Raw genomic sequence first — 17,907 nt, forward strand, 5'->3', positions numbered from 1 at the left:
GTGACACAGAATGGAAAAGTATATTTATTGAATGAAAATAAATTAGCACAGTTTGGTACATGGAACAAACATACAGTAGAATAAGCTATTATCTCCTACAAAGGTAAAATATAAGACAACAGTTGTTAAATTGATCAATTCCTGTTGCAGTACATTTGAAAAGTACCCACAGCGCTTCACTTTTCCACATTTTGTTACAGCCATATTGTGAAATGGGCAAAATTATTTCCCTTCTCAACATTCCACATACCCCATAATGACAAAGTGAAAAAGTGCAAATTTATTAAAATATAAAAAATGGCATGTAACAGTCTTGACTGAGTAAATGATACTGCCCTAAAACATTGCAAACATCAGCCAAGTTTCACCACAGGAACATCAGATGTTTCACGACAAGAACAGACAAAATTTACAGTGGAGCAACAGGTATGATTGACATTCATTCAGTGGGCGGAGCTACACAAAGACTCCTGGAGCTCAGAAGATACAAGAGTGGAGAACACAGAACATTCTCATCACATAAAGACCAGTCATCATGTTCAGCATAACAATACTGTGTGTGTGGCTTTCACTGGGTGAGTTTACACTTGTTTGTATTAATTCTACTATTGTAAGTACTGAATGAAGGATAAATTATTCTGTATGGTGCTAAAAGTGTATAGTGTGAGTCAGACTTATGTAACTCTGCCATGATTCTGTTAACTTTATCTTCTCTTCTCTATGGCAGATGACTCTATGGCAGATCCAATAGAACCACTTTTATCCCATAATGCTGTACTTCAGGGTAATAATGTTACCATGTCCTGCAGCTACAAACAGTTCAGTGGGACTGTAAACAGTCTCCAATGGTACCGACAGTATCCACAATCCAGACCAGAATTCCTCCTTTACATCTTTCCAAGTGGAGCTAAAAGTGAACCTCTCCCACATCGTATGTCTGCTGATGTTGATCAGAATAAAAAACAAGTGGATCTGCTGATCTCCTCTGCTGCAGTATCAGACTCTGCTCTCTACTACTGTGCCCTGGTGCCCACAGTGACAGGAAACCCAGCTACACTGTACAAAAACCTCTTGACTTGATCATAATTTTATCCATGGTGACCTATAGTGACAGTATCATTATCATTGATGGTATGCAATTGTCTACTTTAACTGAACAATGAAAATGGTCAGCTGATCTCATGGATACATTGATGCATCTAAGCAAACTATTATTTTCTATCAATGCAAGGTGATGACACAAATCTACCAGCAGAGGGTAGGCTTTATGTAGATATGACTTGGTACTGAAAGACTTTAAAAACCTCTTTAGCAGAACTACAGTAATTTAATACTGTGTCCATAAGATGTCCACAGGATGTCCTTATAAGGCACTGTTTCATACAGGTTACATCTAATGAAGTGAATGGCTTGTGATCCCACATGAAAATGATTCAATGCATACATTATACAGTATATCAATATTTCTACAGTATATCAGCATCATGTCTGCCTAATAAGGTGATTATGAAGTTCTCTTTACCATGTCCTGACTAGTAAATTTTGTAATAAGACAGTTTGTATTAAAACATGATCATTTTGTGTGAAGTTAAAAAGAAATTATTTAAATTTTTTCCAGTGATTCTAGTTAGCATGTGAATAATTCATTCACCATGCTTTGATTATTAAATAACCTAAATTGATTATATACATTTTATTAAAATTAGCGCACTTACCATGCTTTGAGCTTCATGAATAAACTTCAATGATGATTATTTTACATATTTTTATCTGGATGCATGTCCAATATTCCTACTCTGATTAAAGGAGACTTTAGGGAAGTGTACTGTGATCACAAGCAGGGGCGCAGATGGCACTGGGGACGGGGGGGACATGTCCCCCCCAGATTTATATTGACCCCATCCGAAATCTAGCATCTAGACAAATTACTCAACAAATTACGTAACACATTATTTAATTACGTTCGCCACGTCGGAGCTATATGCCAAATTTGGTGTGCGGAAAAATATAGTTGATTACCCCTGATCTACAAGCATAAACGTATATATTGTACAGCTTGGTCCCCCTTACTTCAGAATTTCCATCTGCGCCCCTGATCACTAGTGTGAGGTGGTGTAATGGTGGAGCACTGTGGGTGTTGTAAGGGTGGAGCAGTGTGAGATGGTGTAAGGGTGGAGCTCTGTATCTCAGTATAAAACTACATGAATCCCATTCAGCTTTGGCTTTCACTCACTTCACATATCCATCATCATGCTGCTCCTTACACTTTCTCTCCTACTCACACTGTTAGGTGAATTTATCTTTATGTTTTCCATCTTGTTTTGTTTGGCTTTTTCTAATGATTTGATAAGTAAAAATTGTCAAACTTTAATTTTAATGTTTGTTTAAATTAGTGAACATTAATGCTGCACATTGCAACAAACAACAGCTGTTTTATGGAATTTTCTTTATCATATTTCTTCCCCAGGAGAGACATCAGCACAGACAATACAACCACTTACAAGAAACATGCACGTCTCAGAGGGGGATGATGTTATTATAACGTGTAATTATCGTGACAAACCTAATTATCTTTACTGGTACCGCCAGTATTCCAGTTCAAGACCAGAGTTTATTGTTTCAGTTTCTCCATTCAGTACTGAAATTGTTGCCTCTCATCTTCCTCGTCTATCAGCTATAACTGAAAACAGCGAAAGCCTTTTACATCTGAACATCTCCTCTGCTGCAGTATCAGATTCTGCTCTGTACTACTGTGCCCTGGAGCCCACAGTGACAGGAAACCCAGATACACTGTACAAAAACCTCCTACTACACAGATACACTATACATAAACCTCCTACTACACAGATACACTGTACAAAAACCTCCTACACAGATACACTGTGCAAAAAGCATGACATATTTATAAAGCAGATCCAAGCTTTTCCTTCACTTGATCATAACTTTTTATCCATGGTGACCTATAGTGACTAAGACTAAGACTATTGTTTACATTTTATTAAAATTGGAGCACTTACCATGCTTTGAGCTTCGGTGCTGATTATATTACATATTTGAATCTGGATGTGTGTCCAATATTCCTACTCTGATCAAATGGAAATTTAGGGAAGGGTACTATGATGATCTATGTGGGTGGTGTAAAGGTGGAACAGTGTGAGGTGGTGTAAGGGTGGAGCAGTGTGAGGTGGTGTAATGGTGGAGCAGTGTGAGGTGGTGTAAGGGTGGAGCTCTGTATCTCAGTATAAAGTTACATGAATCCCATTCAGCTTTGGCTTTCACTCACTTCACATCTCCATCATCATGCTGCTCTTTACACTTTCTCTCCTGCTCACACTTTTAGGTGAATTTATCTTTATAACAGATTCATGTTCAATGATGCAGAAAAATAATAGAAAACATTCAAGATATATTTATGAATTTATGGATAAAAAACTTCTGTTGACTGTTTTTCACAGCATCAGATGTTCTGATTTAACTACATTTTCCTCTTCTCTCACCAGGTGAAGTCTCAACACAGAACATTGAACCAGTTGACCCAGTAAAGCATGTGTCAGAGGGGGAAACTGTTACTCTCTCCTGCAGTTACTGTGGTAGTAATGTTTATAATCTGCAGTGGTATTGCCAGTTTCCCACATGTAGACCAGAGTTTCTTGTTCTTATCTACCCAAGTAAAACTAACAAAATGTCTGAGATCCCTGGGATATCTGCAAAAGTGGATAAAGACCAAAATCATGTGGATCTGCTGATCTCATCTGCTGCAGTATCAGACTCTGCTCTGTACTACTGTGCCCTGGTGCCCACAGTGACAAGAAACCCAGATACACTGTACAAAAAGCATGACATAGTTCTGATGCAGAGTCACACTTTTCCCAGAAGGGGGAGCCATTTGCATTTTCCACATTTAAATTTTTCTTTAATCTTTCAATCTTTGAAATCCTTCTGCTGAAGACCAAGCACTACCTTTTGCGTAGAGGTGGCAAATGTTTGATATTCCTCAGTTGAAACCCTGTGTGTCTGCTCTTAAACTAAGAGTGGCTGAAGTGTGTTCCTGCACGATGAAGGCACTGATGCTATGTACTGGCCTGCCCGTTCCCCAGATCTGAATCCAATCGAGCACATCTGGGACATCATGTCTCGTTTCATCCGCCAATGCCACATTGCACAACAGACTGTCCAGAAGTTAACTGACACTTTAATCCAGGTCTGGGAGGAGATTCCTCAGGAGAACATCTGCTGCCTCATCAGGAGCATGCCCAGGTGTTGTAGGGAGGTCATACAGGCATGTGGAGGCCATCCACACTACTGAGCCTCATTTTAACTTGTCTTGAGGAATTTCCACCTAAGTTTGATCAGCCTGTCATTTGATTTTCCACTTTGATTTTGAGTATGATTCCAAATCAAGACCTCCATGGGATAATTTTAATTTGCATTGATCATTTTTTGTTATTTTGTTCACAATGCATTCCACTATGTAATAAATAAAGATTTTCAACTGGAATATTTTATTCATTGAGATCTAGGATGTGTTATTTTAGTGTTACCTTTATTTTTTTTGAGCATGTATAAATATGACTTATTTTGTTTGATCTGTTGTTTAATCATCTTAGATTAGCACACACATACTAGATACCAATCACATCACATAACAAATGGGTCCATCAGCCATTGCAGTGACTACAGGATGAGTGGGAGGAGTTTGACGTGATGAGGGTACAGTATGTATAGTATAGCGTGTTTCAAGTGACACTGGCCTTCTTGTGTAAAGTTCTAGATCTGAACTTACATTCAGGATGAACATGTTGCTGCTCTTCTCTGTTATAACTCTTCCCAGTATTGGTAAGTCTTCATTACACAATCACATTTGGTAATTTAACAAACAACCATCATTTGTAATTAGTAATTTTTTGACAAAATGTGATGTTTTTACAGCTGACTCTGCAGACAGTGGTATTAGACCAGATGAAGCAGTCATATCCTTAACTGAAGGCAGCAGTACCACACTGTCCTGCACATATGATGGATCACCTTATAGTCTCCACTGGTATCTACAGAAGCCTGGATCAAGACCAGAGTTTCTGCTGCTGATTATTGAAGCTACTGGATCTGTCACTAAAGCTGAACCACCTCACCCACGATTGTCCATCACACTTCACAAAACAGAAAAGAAAGTAGATCTGAACATCTCCTCTGTTGCAGTATCAGACTCTGCTCGGTACTACTGTGCCCTGCAGCCCACAGTGACAGGAAACCCAGATACACTGTACAAAAACCTCCTACTACACAGATACACTGTATAAAAAATTCCTACTACACAGATACACTGTCCAAAAACCTCCTACTACACAGATACACTGTACAAAAACCTCATACTACACAGATACACTGTATAAAAAATTCCTACTACACAGATACACTGTCCAAAAACCTCCTACTACACAGATACACTGTACAAAAACCTCATACTACACAGATAAGCTTAAATAGGTGATATATTCATAATGGTTGTGCATTTGCATTTTAAAAGTTAAATCATTTTAAAAGACAGTGTTTGACTGTGAATAAAGAGAAAATAAAGTTTCATAGGAGCCTTTATTAAATCAAGATAGAGAACTATTTATCTTTTACATGTTCAAATATGTATTCCTTAAAATGAAGATGGTTAAATGTGTAATAATTAAATACATTCTGGAGAAGGTAATAGTGCCTGATACACTTTTTAAAAGCCCAGGTGAGTGTCAGGGGGTGAACGGGGTGACAGGGTGGTGCAGGTGATCAGGAGGGTGGGGGCGTGTGGACACATCCATCCAGTAGGGGGCGTGTCAGTGTGCATCACAGGTGATTATTATGATTACACTCAGCTCAGTGACAAATACATGCATAAACATTGACAGCACATAACATCGCAATAACTTTTCAAACTCTAATTCTCCTTAATACCTTAAAATGCTCTGACTACACAGTTTATATATAAAGGGATACAAAATTACACCACAACAAAAATAATAATAAAATCGATAGTGGTGGAAGGGGAAAACATAGAAGGTGACACAGAATGGAAAAGTATATTTATTGAATGAAAATAAATTAGCACAGTTTGGTACATGGAACAAACATACAGTAGAATAAGCTATTATCTCCTACAAAGGTAAAATATAAGACAACAGTTGTTAAATTGATCAATTCCTGTTGCAGTACATTTGAAAAGTACCCACAGCGCTTCACTTTTCCACATTTTGTTACAGCCATATTGTGAAATGGGCAAAATTATTTCCCTTCTCAACATTCCACATACCCCATAATGACAAAGTGAAAAAGTGCAAATTTATTAAAATATAAAAAATGGCATGTAACAGTCTTGACTGAGTAAATGATACTGCCCTAAAACATTGCAAACATCAGCCAAGTTTCACCACAGGAACATCAGATGTTTCACGACAAGAACAGACAAAATTTACAGTGGAGCAACAGGTATGATTGACATTCATTCAGTGGGCGGAGCTACACAAAGACTCCTGGAGCTCAGAAGATACAAGAGTGGAGAACACAGAACATTCTCATCACATAAAGACCAGTCATCATGTTCAGCATAACAATACTGTGTGTGTGGCTTTCACTGGGTGAGTTTACACTTGTTTGTATTAATTCTACTATTGTAAGTACTGAATGAAGGATAAATTATTCTGTATGGTGCTAAAAGTGTATAGTGTGAGTCAGACTTATGTAACTCTGCCATGATTCTGTTAACTTTATCTTCTCTTCTCTATGGCAGATGACTCTATGGCAGATCCAATAGAACCACTTTTATCCCATAATGCTGTACTTCAGGGTAATAATGTTACCATGTCCTGCAGCTACAAACAGTTCAGTGGGACTGTAAACAGTCTCCAATGGTACCGACAGTATCCACAATCCAGACCAGAATTCCTCCTTTACATCTTTCCAAGTGGAGCTAAAAGTGAACCTCTCCCACATCGTATGTCTGCTGATGTTGATCAGAATAAAAAACAAGTGGATCTGCTGATCTCCTCTGCTGCAGTATCAGACTCTGCTCTCTACTACTGTGCCCTGGTGCCCACAGTGACAGGAAACCCAGCTACACTGTACAAAAACCTCTTGACTTGATCATAATTTTATCCATGGTGACCTATAGTGACAGTATCATTATCATTGATGGTATGCAATTGTCTACTTTAACTGAACAATGAAAATGGTCAGCTGATCTCATGGATACATTGATGCATCTAAGCAAACTATTATTTTCTATCAATGCAAGGTGATGACACAAATCTACCAGCAGAGGGTAGGCTTTATGTAGATATGACTTGGTACTGAAAGACTTTAAAAACCTCTTTAGCAGAACTACAGTAATTTAATACTGTGTCCATAAGATGTCCACAGGATGTCCTTATAAGGCACTGTTTCATACAGGTTACATCTAATGAAGTGAATGGCTTGTGATCCCACATGAAAATGATTCAATGCATACATTATACAGTATATCAATATTTCTACAGTATATCAGCATCATGTCTGCCTAATAAGGTGATTATGAAGTTCTCTTTACCATGTCCTGACTAGTAAATTTTGTAATAAGACAGTTTGTATTAAAACATGATCATTTTGTGTGAAGTTAAAAAGAAATTATTTAAATTTTTTCCAGTGATTCTAGTTAGCATGTGAATAATTCATTCACCATGCTTTGATTATTAAATAACCTAAATTGATTATATACATTTTATTAAAATTAGCGCACTTACCATGCTTTGAGCTTCATGAATAAACTTCAATGATGATTATTTTACATATTTTTATCTGGATGCATGTCCAATATTCCTACTCTGATTAAAGGAGACTTTAGGGAAGTGTACTGTGATCACAAGCAGGGGCGCAGATGGCACTGGGGACGGGGGGGACATGTCCCCCCCAGATTTATATTGACCCCATCCGAAATCTAGCATCTAGACAAATTACTCAACAAATTACGTAACACATTATTTAATTACGTTCGCCACGTCGGAGCTATATGCCAAATTTGGTGTGCGGAAAAATATAGTTGATTACCCCTGATCTACAAGCATAAACGTATATATTGTACAGCTTGGTCCCCCTTACTTCAGAATTTCCATCTGCGCCCCTGATCACTAGTGTGAGGTGGTGTAATGGTGGAGCACTGTGGGTGTTGTAAGGGTGGAGCAGTGTGAGATGGTGTAAGGGTGGAGCTCTGTATCTCAGTATAAAACTACATGAATCCCATTCAGCTTTGGCTTTCACTCACTTCACATATCCATCATCATGCTGCTCCTTACACTTTCTCTCCTACTCACACTGTTAGGTGAATTTATCTTTATGTTTTCCATCTTGTTTTGTTTGGCTTTTTCTAATGATTTGATAAGTAAAAATTGTCAAACTTTAATTTTAATGTTTGTTTAAATTAGTGAACATTAATGCTGCACATTGCAACAAACAACAGCTGTTTTATGGAATTTTCTTTATCATATTTCTTCCCCAGGAGAGACATCAGCACAGACAATACAACCACTTACAAGAAACATGCACGTCTCAGAGGGGGATGATGTTATTATAACGTGTAATTATCGTGACAAACCTAATTATCTTTACTGGTACCGCCAGTATTCCAGTTCAAGACCAGAGTTTATTGTTTCAGTTTCTCCATTCAGTACTGAAATTGTTGCCTCTCATCTTCCTCGTCTATCAGCTATAACTGAAAACAGCGAAAGCCTTTTACATCTGAACATCTCCTCTGCTGCAGTATCAGATTCTGCTCTGTACTACTGTGCCCTGGAGCCCACAGTGACAGGAAACCCAGATACACTGTACAAAAACCTCCTACTACACAGATACACTATACATAAACCTCCTACTACACAGATACACTGTACAAAAACCTCCTACACAGATACACTGTGCAAAAAGCATGACATATTTATAAAGCAGATCCAAGCTTTTCCTTCACTTGATCATAACTTTTTATCCATGGTGACCTATAGTGACTAAGACTAAGACTATTGTTTACATTTTATTAAAATTGGAGCACTTACCATGCTTTGAGCTTCGGTGCTGATTATATTACATATTTGAATCTGGATGTGTGTCCAATATTCCTACTCTGATCAAATGGAAATTTAGGGAAGGGTACTATGATGATCTATGTGGGTGGTGTAAAGGTGGAACAGTGTGAGGTGGTGTAAGGGTGGAGCAGTGTGAGGTGGTGTAATGGTGGAGCAGTGTGAGGTGGTGTAAGGGTGGAGCTCTGTATCTCAGTATAAAGTTACATGAATCCCATTCAGCTTTGGCTTTCACTCACTTCACATCTCCATCATCATGCTGCTCTTTACACTTTCTCTCCTGCTCACACTTTTAGGTGAATTTATCTTTATAACAGATTCATGTTCAATGATGCAGAAAAATAATAGAAAACATTCAAGATATATTTATGAATTTATGGATAAAAAACTTCTGTTGACTGTTTTTCACAGCATCAGATGTTCTGATTTAACTACATTTTCCTCTTCTCTCACCAGGTGAAGTCTCAACACAGAACATTGAACCAGTTGACCCAGTAAAGCATGTGTCAGAGGGGGAAACTGTTACTCTCTCCTGCAGTTACTGTGGTAGTAATGTTTATAATCTGCAGTGGTATTGCCAGTTTCCCACATGTAGACCAGAGTTTCTTGTTCTTATCTACCCAAGTAAAACTAACAAAATGTCTGAGATCCCTGGGATATCTGCAAAAGTGGATAAAGACCAAAATCATGTGGATCTGCTGATCTCATCTGCTGCAGTATCAGACTCTGCTCTGTACTACTGTGCCCTGGTGCCCACAGTGACAAGAAACCCAGATACACTGTACAAAAAGCATGACATAGTTCTGATGCAGAGTCACACTTTTCCCAGAAGGGGGAGCCATTTGCATTTTCCACATTTAAATTTTTCTTTAATCTTTCAATCTTTGAAATCCTTCTGCTGAAGACCAAGCACTACCTTTTGCGTAGAGGTGGCAAATGTTTGATATTCCTCAGTTGAAACCCTGTGTGTCTGCTCTTAAACTAAGAGTGGCTGAAGTGTGTTCCTGCACGATGAAGGCACTGATGCTATGTACTGGCCTGCCCGTTCCCCAGATCTGAATCCAATCGAGCACATCTGGGACATCATGTCTCGTTTCATCCGCCAATGCCACATTGCACAACAGACTGTCCAGAAGTTAACTGACACTTTAATCCAGGTCTGGGAGGAGATTCCTCAGGAGAACATCTGCTGCCTCATCAGGAGCATGCCCAGGTGTTGTAGGGAGGTCATACAGGCATGTGGAGGCCATCCACACTACTACATTAGCCTGTCATTTGATTTTCCACTTTGATTTTGAGTATGATTCCAAATCAAGACCTCCATGGGATAATTTTGATTTACATTGATCATTTTTGTTATTTAGTTCTCAATGCATTCCACTGTGTAATAAATAAAGATTTTCAACTGGAATATTTTATTCATTGAGATCTAGGATGTGTTATTTTAGTGTTACCTTTATTTTTTTTGAGCATGTATAAATATGACTTATTTTGTTTGATCTGTTGTTTAATCATCTTAGATTAGCACACACATACTAGATACCAATCACATCACATAACAAATGGGTCCATCAGCCATTGCAGTGACTACAGGATGAGTGGGAGGAGTTTGATGTGATGAGGGTACAGTATGTGTAGTATAGCGTGTTTCAAGTGACACTGGCATTCTTGTGTAAAGTTCAAGATCTGAACTTACATTCAGGATGAACATGTTGCTGCTCTTCACTGTTATAACTCTTCCCAGTATTGGTAAGTCGTCATTACACAATCACATTTGGTGGGTTAACAAACAACCATCATTTGTATTTAATTAGTAATTTTTTGACACTGTGTGATGTTTTTACAGCTGACTCTGCAGACAGTGGTATTAGACCAGATGAAACCGTCATATCCTTAACTGAAGGCAGCAGTACCACACTGTCCTGCACATATGATGGATCACCTTATAGTCTCCACTGGTACCTACAGAAGCCTGGATCAAGACCAGAGTTTCTGCTGCTGATTATTCAAGCTAGTGAATATGTCATTAAGGCTGAACCAGCTCACCGGAAACCCAGATACACTGTACAAAAACCTCCTACTACACAGATACACTGTATAAAAACCTCCTATTACACAGATAAAATTAAATAGGTGATATATTCTTAATGATTGTGCATTTGGTCATTTAAAAAGTTAAATCTTTTTAAAAGTTAAGACAGTGTTTGACTGTGAATATAGAGAAAATAAAGTTTCATAGGATACTTTATTAAATCAAGATAGAGAACGTTTTATCTTTTACATGTTCAAAGATGTATTCCTTCAAATGAAGATGGTCAAATGTGTAATAATTAAATACATTCTGGAGAAGGTAATGGAGCCTGATACATGTTTTAAAAGCCCAGGTGAGTGTCAGGGGGTGAACGGGGTGACAGGGTGGTGCAGGTGATCAGGAGGGTGGGGGCGTGTGGACACATCTATCCAGTAGGGGGCGTGTCAGTGTGCATCACAGGTGATTATTATGATTAAACTCAGCTCAGTGACAAATACATGCATAAACACTGACAGCGCATCCTATCACAATAACTGTTTACAAAAACTCTCAATACCTTAAAATGCTTAAATTAAATTAGAGTAAAATATTTTTCCTTCAATATTCCATAAACAATATGTCATAATATTTTTGCAAAAAAAATGACATGCAACAGTCTTGACCAAGTAAATTTTACTACCCTAAAATATTGCACATCATCAGCCCACGTTTCACCACAGGAACATCAGATGTTTCACCACAAGAACAGACAAAACTTACAGTGGAGCAACAGGTATGATTGACATTCATTCAGTGGGTGGAGCTACACAAAGACTCCTGGAGCTCAGAAGATACAAGAGTGGAGAACACAGAACATTCTCATCACGTAAAGACCAGTCATCATGTTCAGCATAACAATACTGTGTGTGTGGCTTTCACTGGGTGAGTTTACACTTGTTTGGATTAATTCTACTATTGTAAGTACTGAATGAAGGATAAATAATTCTGTATGGTGCTAAAAGTGTATAGTGTGAGTCAGACTTATGTAACTCTGTTATGATTCTGTTAACTTTATCTTCTCTTCTCTATGACAGGTGACTCTATGGCAGATCCAATAGAACCACTTTTCCCCCATAATGCTGTGCTTCAGGGTGATAATGTTACCCTGTCCTGCAGCTACAAACAGTTCAGTGGTAATTTGCAGAATCTCCACTGGTACCGACAGTATCCACAATCCAGACCAGAATTCCTCCTTTACATCTATCCAAGTGGCGCTAAAAGTGAACCTCTCCCACATCGTATGTCTGCTGATGTTAATCAGAATCTTAAACGTGTGGATCTGCTGATCTCCTCTGCTGCAGTATCAGACTCTGCTCTGTACTACTGTGCCCTGGTGCCCACAGTGACAGGAAACCCAGCTACACTGTACAAAAACCTCCTACTACACAGATACACTGCAAAAGCACAACGTGATATTTTTGCCATTATTCTGTACTGATATAAGGACAGTAAATACATTTACCATTACTGTAACACTCAAAAGAGGAGGACACAGACATGATAGAAAGAGGATTTATTTGTAGCCTGCACTCTCCTGTTGAACAATGAGGCGTAGTGAACAGACCATGACTCTACACCAATAATAACAGACACTCAACAGAAACGGCAACACATGGCTGATGAAAAAGAACAGAAATTACACACAGTAAACTAAATACTCAGATAAGGCAACGAAAAATACAGGGAGAAGCAAACACAACCAAACAGACAAGGAATGGGAAACACTCTCAACTAAGAGCACATAGCAGAGGCACACATAGGGAAAGGTTAGGGAGCAGTGGGGAACCGTCAGGGCCCTCTACGCCCTCTCAGAGGGCCTAAAATATTCTTAAAACATAAATATATATAATATAATTTATCCAATTTTATTTTATCTACTTACAGTTTGACAATCGACATCTAAACAATTACAATATAAGCAAATAAATTATTCAACCGTGTCTATTCAATCTGTGTAGGAAGGTGAGGGGTTAAGTGGAAGCCTGTGAGCCTGTGTCTCCCCCTAACAGGACTGTGATGCCCGCTGTTCATTTACAGAGGGCCTGGCAGTTATAATTTAGTACAATACCAGTTTCAAATGACAGTAAAATTGACCAATCGTATCTTCCCTCTTAGTGGGCGGGCTTAACTGTATGATCATTTCCGCCCGCTGTGGCGACGCTAGCTGTCGTTAGTGTACCACCGCTAGCTAGTTTCGATTCATTCCTTTGATGCCCTCATGCGCATTGTTATTCCGCTTCCGGGGAACACGGAGCTGTGAACCTTATTTTGTTTGGAATCTTATTTTGCTTAAGAAGTTATCTAGTACATATGTTATTGTTTATTGCGTTTTTAAAGCTGTACTGTCGTCTCAATTTTTTATAGGCAGAAACAAAGGAGCAGCAACAAGTGTAACACATACAATAATAGTAATAATAAACTGACCTGAACCTGATGATTGGAAGCATAGAGTATAAATTCACAAACTAAAACACATAAATAAACTTTATGCAGTAGAACATAATAATCAGACTGCAGAAGATGTGATGAGAAGGGTGTGAAATGAGACGAGAAGATGGAAAAACACGGGGAGAGATGACAGACACTCCTAAATGCTTAAGAAGGAGGCGAAGTGAGAACATGACAATAGTGCACTGGTATAATGACAGTGAATATGTTTACCATTGTGGTGTACTGATATAATGTCAGTTAATTAATTTTAAATTATGGTGTACTATTATGACATTAAATAAGTTTTCCAGATACTTACAAGTATTAAATAAGTTTTACAGATATTGTATAAAAACTTCTTGACTTGGTCATAACATTTTATTGATGATGAACTATAGTGACAGTATCATTATTATTGATGGTATGCAATTGTCTACTTTATTAGAACATGAAAATGGTCAGCTGATCTCATGGACACATTGATGCATCAAAGCAAACTATTATTTTCTATCAATACAGTGTGATGACACAAATCTACCAGAAGAGGGCAGGCTTTATGTAGATATAATTTGTGAGGTGGTGTAAAGGTGGAGCTCCGTATCTCAGTATAAAACTACATGAATCCCATTCAGCTTTGGCTTTAACTCACTTCACATCTCCATCATCATGCTGCTCTTTACACTTTCTCTCCTACTCATGCTTTCAGGTGAGTTTATCTTCATGGTAGTAGATATTTTTTGTTCAACGATGCAGAGGGATCTTACAAAACATTTAAATAAAATTTTCATTTCTATGAAGAGTTTATGCTGAATGTTTGTTTCCCAGCATGAGATGTTTTACTGCATTTTCCCTCTCCTCACCAGGTGAAGTCTCAACACAGAAAATTGAACCAGTTGACCCAGTAAAGCATGTGTCAGAGGGGGAAACTGTTACTCTCTCCTGCAGTCACAGTGGGAGCACTGCTGATGTTCTTCAGTGGTATCGCCAGTTTCCCACATCTAGACCAGAGTTTCTTCTTTTCACAATGGTAAATCAAAGGAACAGTGACCCTAATCTTCCTAGAATGTCTGCAGAAGATGTAAAAGAAAAAGACAAAAATCGTGTGAATCTGAAGATCTCCTCTGCTGCAGTATCAGACTCTGCTCTGTACTACTGTGCCCTGCGGCCCACAGTGACAGGAAACCCAGATACACTGTACAAAAACCTCTGAAACTCAACAACTCAAAAACTTTCATTAAGAAAAGGCTCCAATGTATTCATGTCAGATTTATCATGTTTTCTCATCCAATCTATACAATTATTACTGTGTTCAAAATTCTAAGATTGATCTTTCCTGCTGTTACGACCCCTTAGACTAGTTGTTGTTGTAGCGGATATATATGTTAGTTAGGGATTATGAACGAGGCACCATCCTGATTGCTCAGGAACCAGTATTGTGATAACGGAGATAGGTGGAATATGGTTTAATCAGTCTCATTACTAAAGGGTTAAGTTCTGGTTCCGCGTAATGACCTAATACCATCGACCAAAATATGCATTTACCACCGTGACCAGATTAATGAATAAATGTCCAAATTTATTAAATGGTTAACATTACAATTGATATAAAGAATAGCATATGGAATGATTTGGCTCAAAATGAAACTAAACCTATATGTAAATCTACTAATCTAACCAGAGGTATAATAGTAAACAACAAAGAATAGAAAATTAAACAACAACAGCGAATGATAAACAACTGTCGGTGATCAGATCATGAGATTTAAATGGATTATGACTACCCCAGACATTCCTAGGTTAGCTTAGGACCCAGGGACGGACACGAGGTCTTTAGAGAGAGAATAGAAAGGAGAAAGAGAAAGTTTGGGCAGGTTAATGGTAACAGTATTTACTATTTCGGACTCCGGGAGGAATAGAAGTTGGCAACCCCAAAACAGCATATGAACTGAGCGTCTTACTTCGAAGAAGAGGCGTGGTTATGCGGACCAACCGGAGCAGGTCACGAATCGCGGAGGCTTAGAGTCTTTGAGTCTCGGCAAGTCTGGCGAAATTCTTCAAGTCCTTCCAAATCTACCAGGCTGCCAAGCTCATTGTTTCGCTTCGAGCAAGGGCTTTTAAACAAGTTTTCATTCCTTGGTCATCAGGTCCTTGACCATTGGGTCTGTATTACTGAATATTCATGACCTCTGCCCGGACAGGGTGGGGGGGGTGGAGCGAGGAGTGCCCGTCTTTCCAGGTCTAGTTAATGACTTAACCAAAGAAGACAGATTAACACAATTTGAAGACAGAGGGAATTCCCTATTCCTAAATAAATTGACTTACATACTCTGCCTAAATAAGAATTAATTTGGTTCTATTAGTCTACACATTGAGCCATTCTTAATTTCCACTTTGGACAATAAATGACACATAATGCACAGACAGGCATGAATGTGAGGTCACATAAGCACACATGAGAATGATTACATTCGATGAGTAACATACAAATTAATACATAGATATGCCTAATATAGCACATAACATGTTGATACTTGGTTATATATGAATCTAAATTAATATTACATGGGAATACGTGTATTGATATGTCTAAAATAATGCAGCACAGGAATATGTGACTACACAGGTCTCTATGACTCTAACACATAGAATTAATGAGCATGCATGTCTAAACAGCAGAACACACAGTAATATATATATGCATGCCTGCATTCATTATACAATTTAAGACTACAAGAACAGGTATCTAACTACTGATACACAAAGTAATACATGGATATGCATCAATGTGGGGTGTTTATACAATAACAGGTATTCTAATAAAATCACTTAATACTGAATACATGAAAGATCATAAGTTGTGTCTTTATATCAACCGCATGGCACAGTGTTCACATTTAGAGGCACATGGTCCTGTGGTCCTTTGTTCTTAAGGGCTGGAAAGTTAAATACTGGCCTCAAGAATAATTGCCCTTTCCTTGGTTGGAATGTTGTCGAGTTTGGTCTTTTTAGACTCAGTTTGCTGATCTCGTTCCAGTAGGCTACATCCCAATTTCATGTACAGTTCGGATTTGGAGTTTGGATTTGGAGAGATCTCTGAAATATTTGCATCTTCAGTTCTGGATTTTAACACAGGACTTCCAAGGGTTTAAAACCGTGGGCAATCAGATAAGGTTGGAATTTAGAGTTTTGTGACTATAGGTCCTTCTTGACTGTGGTCCCAGTGTCCTCCAAAGAAGGTTGATGTTGACCAGAACTCTTATATGGCCTCTCTCCCAAGCTCAGGAGATCAGTAGGTCAGCATAAGCTTTTGGGAGACAAACACCATTGTGCACATGGATCCTTTGGGGCCTGTTGCTGGGAAAAGAATCAGTGTTCATCTTGACATATAATCAAAGAGATTTGGGTGAGTCATCTCTCAGTTCAGCAGGGAAAGGAATCCCTTTGGGTGTCATACAAAATACATGCTTTTGGGCTGTAGTCTCCACTACATTGTGGTGTGCTTGTGTTGTGTTGTGTTGTATAGGAGAACTGTGTCCCATGCATTGATGTCAGATCCAGATGTGCCTCCAACCCAGTGCCCAGTGCCGGATTGGCTGCCTCATTCCGGCACTTCGCCTATAAAGACGACACACCCAGCCAGGAAAAGAAGAGCGTGTTTTCTCCGTTGTTGGGCACAGTGCTTTGACATTCATGTGTGCTTGCTCATATTGCAGATATTAGTTTGGTTGTGACTTTTGTGAGTGATCGTTTCAAGTGTTGATTTGCATTAAGTGGCTTGTATATTTTGTATATAGTGTAAATAGTGGTTATGGGTAAATGCGGAAGTTGAGAGCTCGACGCTCCCTAACGTTCACGTTAAGTATTGTTTTTGACTAGGGAGTTAGGGAAGTTGTGTGTCCTTTCCCTTGTGTTTCTTTCTTACTCTGCTTTCTTTCTTGAAAGTCCTTTTATTTATTGTTTTGGCCTTGTTGGCTCCCGAACGTTGTCATCAACACCCTTTTTCAAATAAACCAACGTTCATTGAGCTGCCGTGTGATGGGTAGAGATGTAGTAACGGTAGTGAGGCTTTTGTTTTGAAGATGGCCGACTGATCGTAGCAGCTTTGGCGTTTGTTGCTAGCCTGGTGTACCGGCAAGCGGGTCTTTTATTGTGGTGTTGGTTTCGATCACTCCTGGCTCCACATTATTTATAGTCTCGCGCAGTTAGGACAAGATCACGTTTGTTCTCGTGGCGGCTAACGTGAGCGTCGGACGGAATGGTGCGTGTAAATCGTGAAGCTGTATTTTAATGATTCAGGCTTAATTCGGTTCTAAACTACTG

The 17,907-nt window shown here is 38.7% G+C and overlaps 1 protein-coding gene and 1 long non-coding RNA gene across 2 annotated transcripts; both read left to right on the forward strand.

Annotated features, from left to right (window-relative positions):
- Window positions 1-2,235: 2,235 nt before the first annotated feature.
- Window positions 2,236-2,765, forward strand: LOC143474651 (uncharacterized). Its single transcript, XR_013120825.1, has 3 exons — window positions 2,236-2,290; window positions 2,468-2,545; window positions 2,675-2,765. It is a non-coding gene; the product is annotated as an uncharacterized LOC143474651 (long non-coding RNA).
- An 8,004-nt stretch (window positions 2,766-10,769) lies between these two features.
- Window positions 10,770-17,272, forward strand: LOC143474592 (uncharacterized). The gene is made up of 7 exons (XM_076972094.1): window positions 10,770-10,835; window positions 10,933-11,150; window positions 11,838-11,890; window positions 11,990-12,039; window positions 12,192-12,566; window positions 14,451-14,614; window positions 17,111-17,272. The coding sequence occupies exons 1-7, from the start codon at window positions 10,790-10,792 to the stop codon at window positions 17,270-17,272; spliced, it is 1,068 nt and encodes a 355-aa protein (XP_076828209.1). The 5' UTR covers window positions 10,770-10,789.
- Window positions 17,273-17,907: the final 635 nt, after the last annotated feature.

The sequence above is a fragment of the Brachyhypopomus gauderio genome, chromosome 14 (genome assembly GCF_052324685.1).
Source record: "Brachyhypopomus gauderio isolate BG-103 chromosome 14, BGAUD_0.2, whole genome shotgun sequence".
NCBI classification, from domain to species: domain Eukaryota; kingdom Metazoa; phylum Chordata; class Actinopteri; order Gymnotiformes; family Hypopomidae; genus Brachyhypopomus; species Brachyhypopomus gauderio.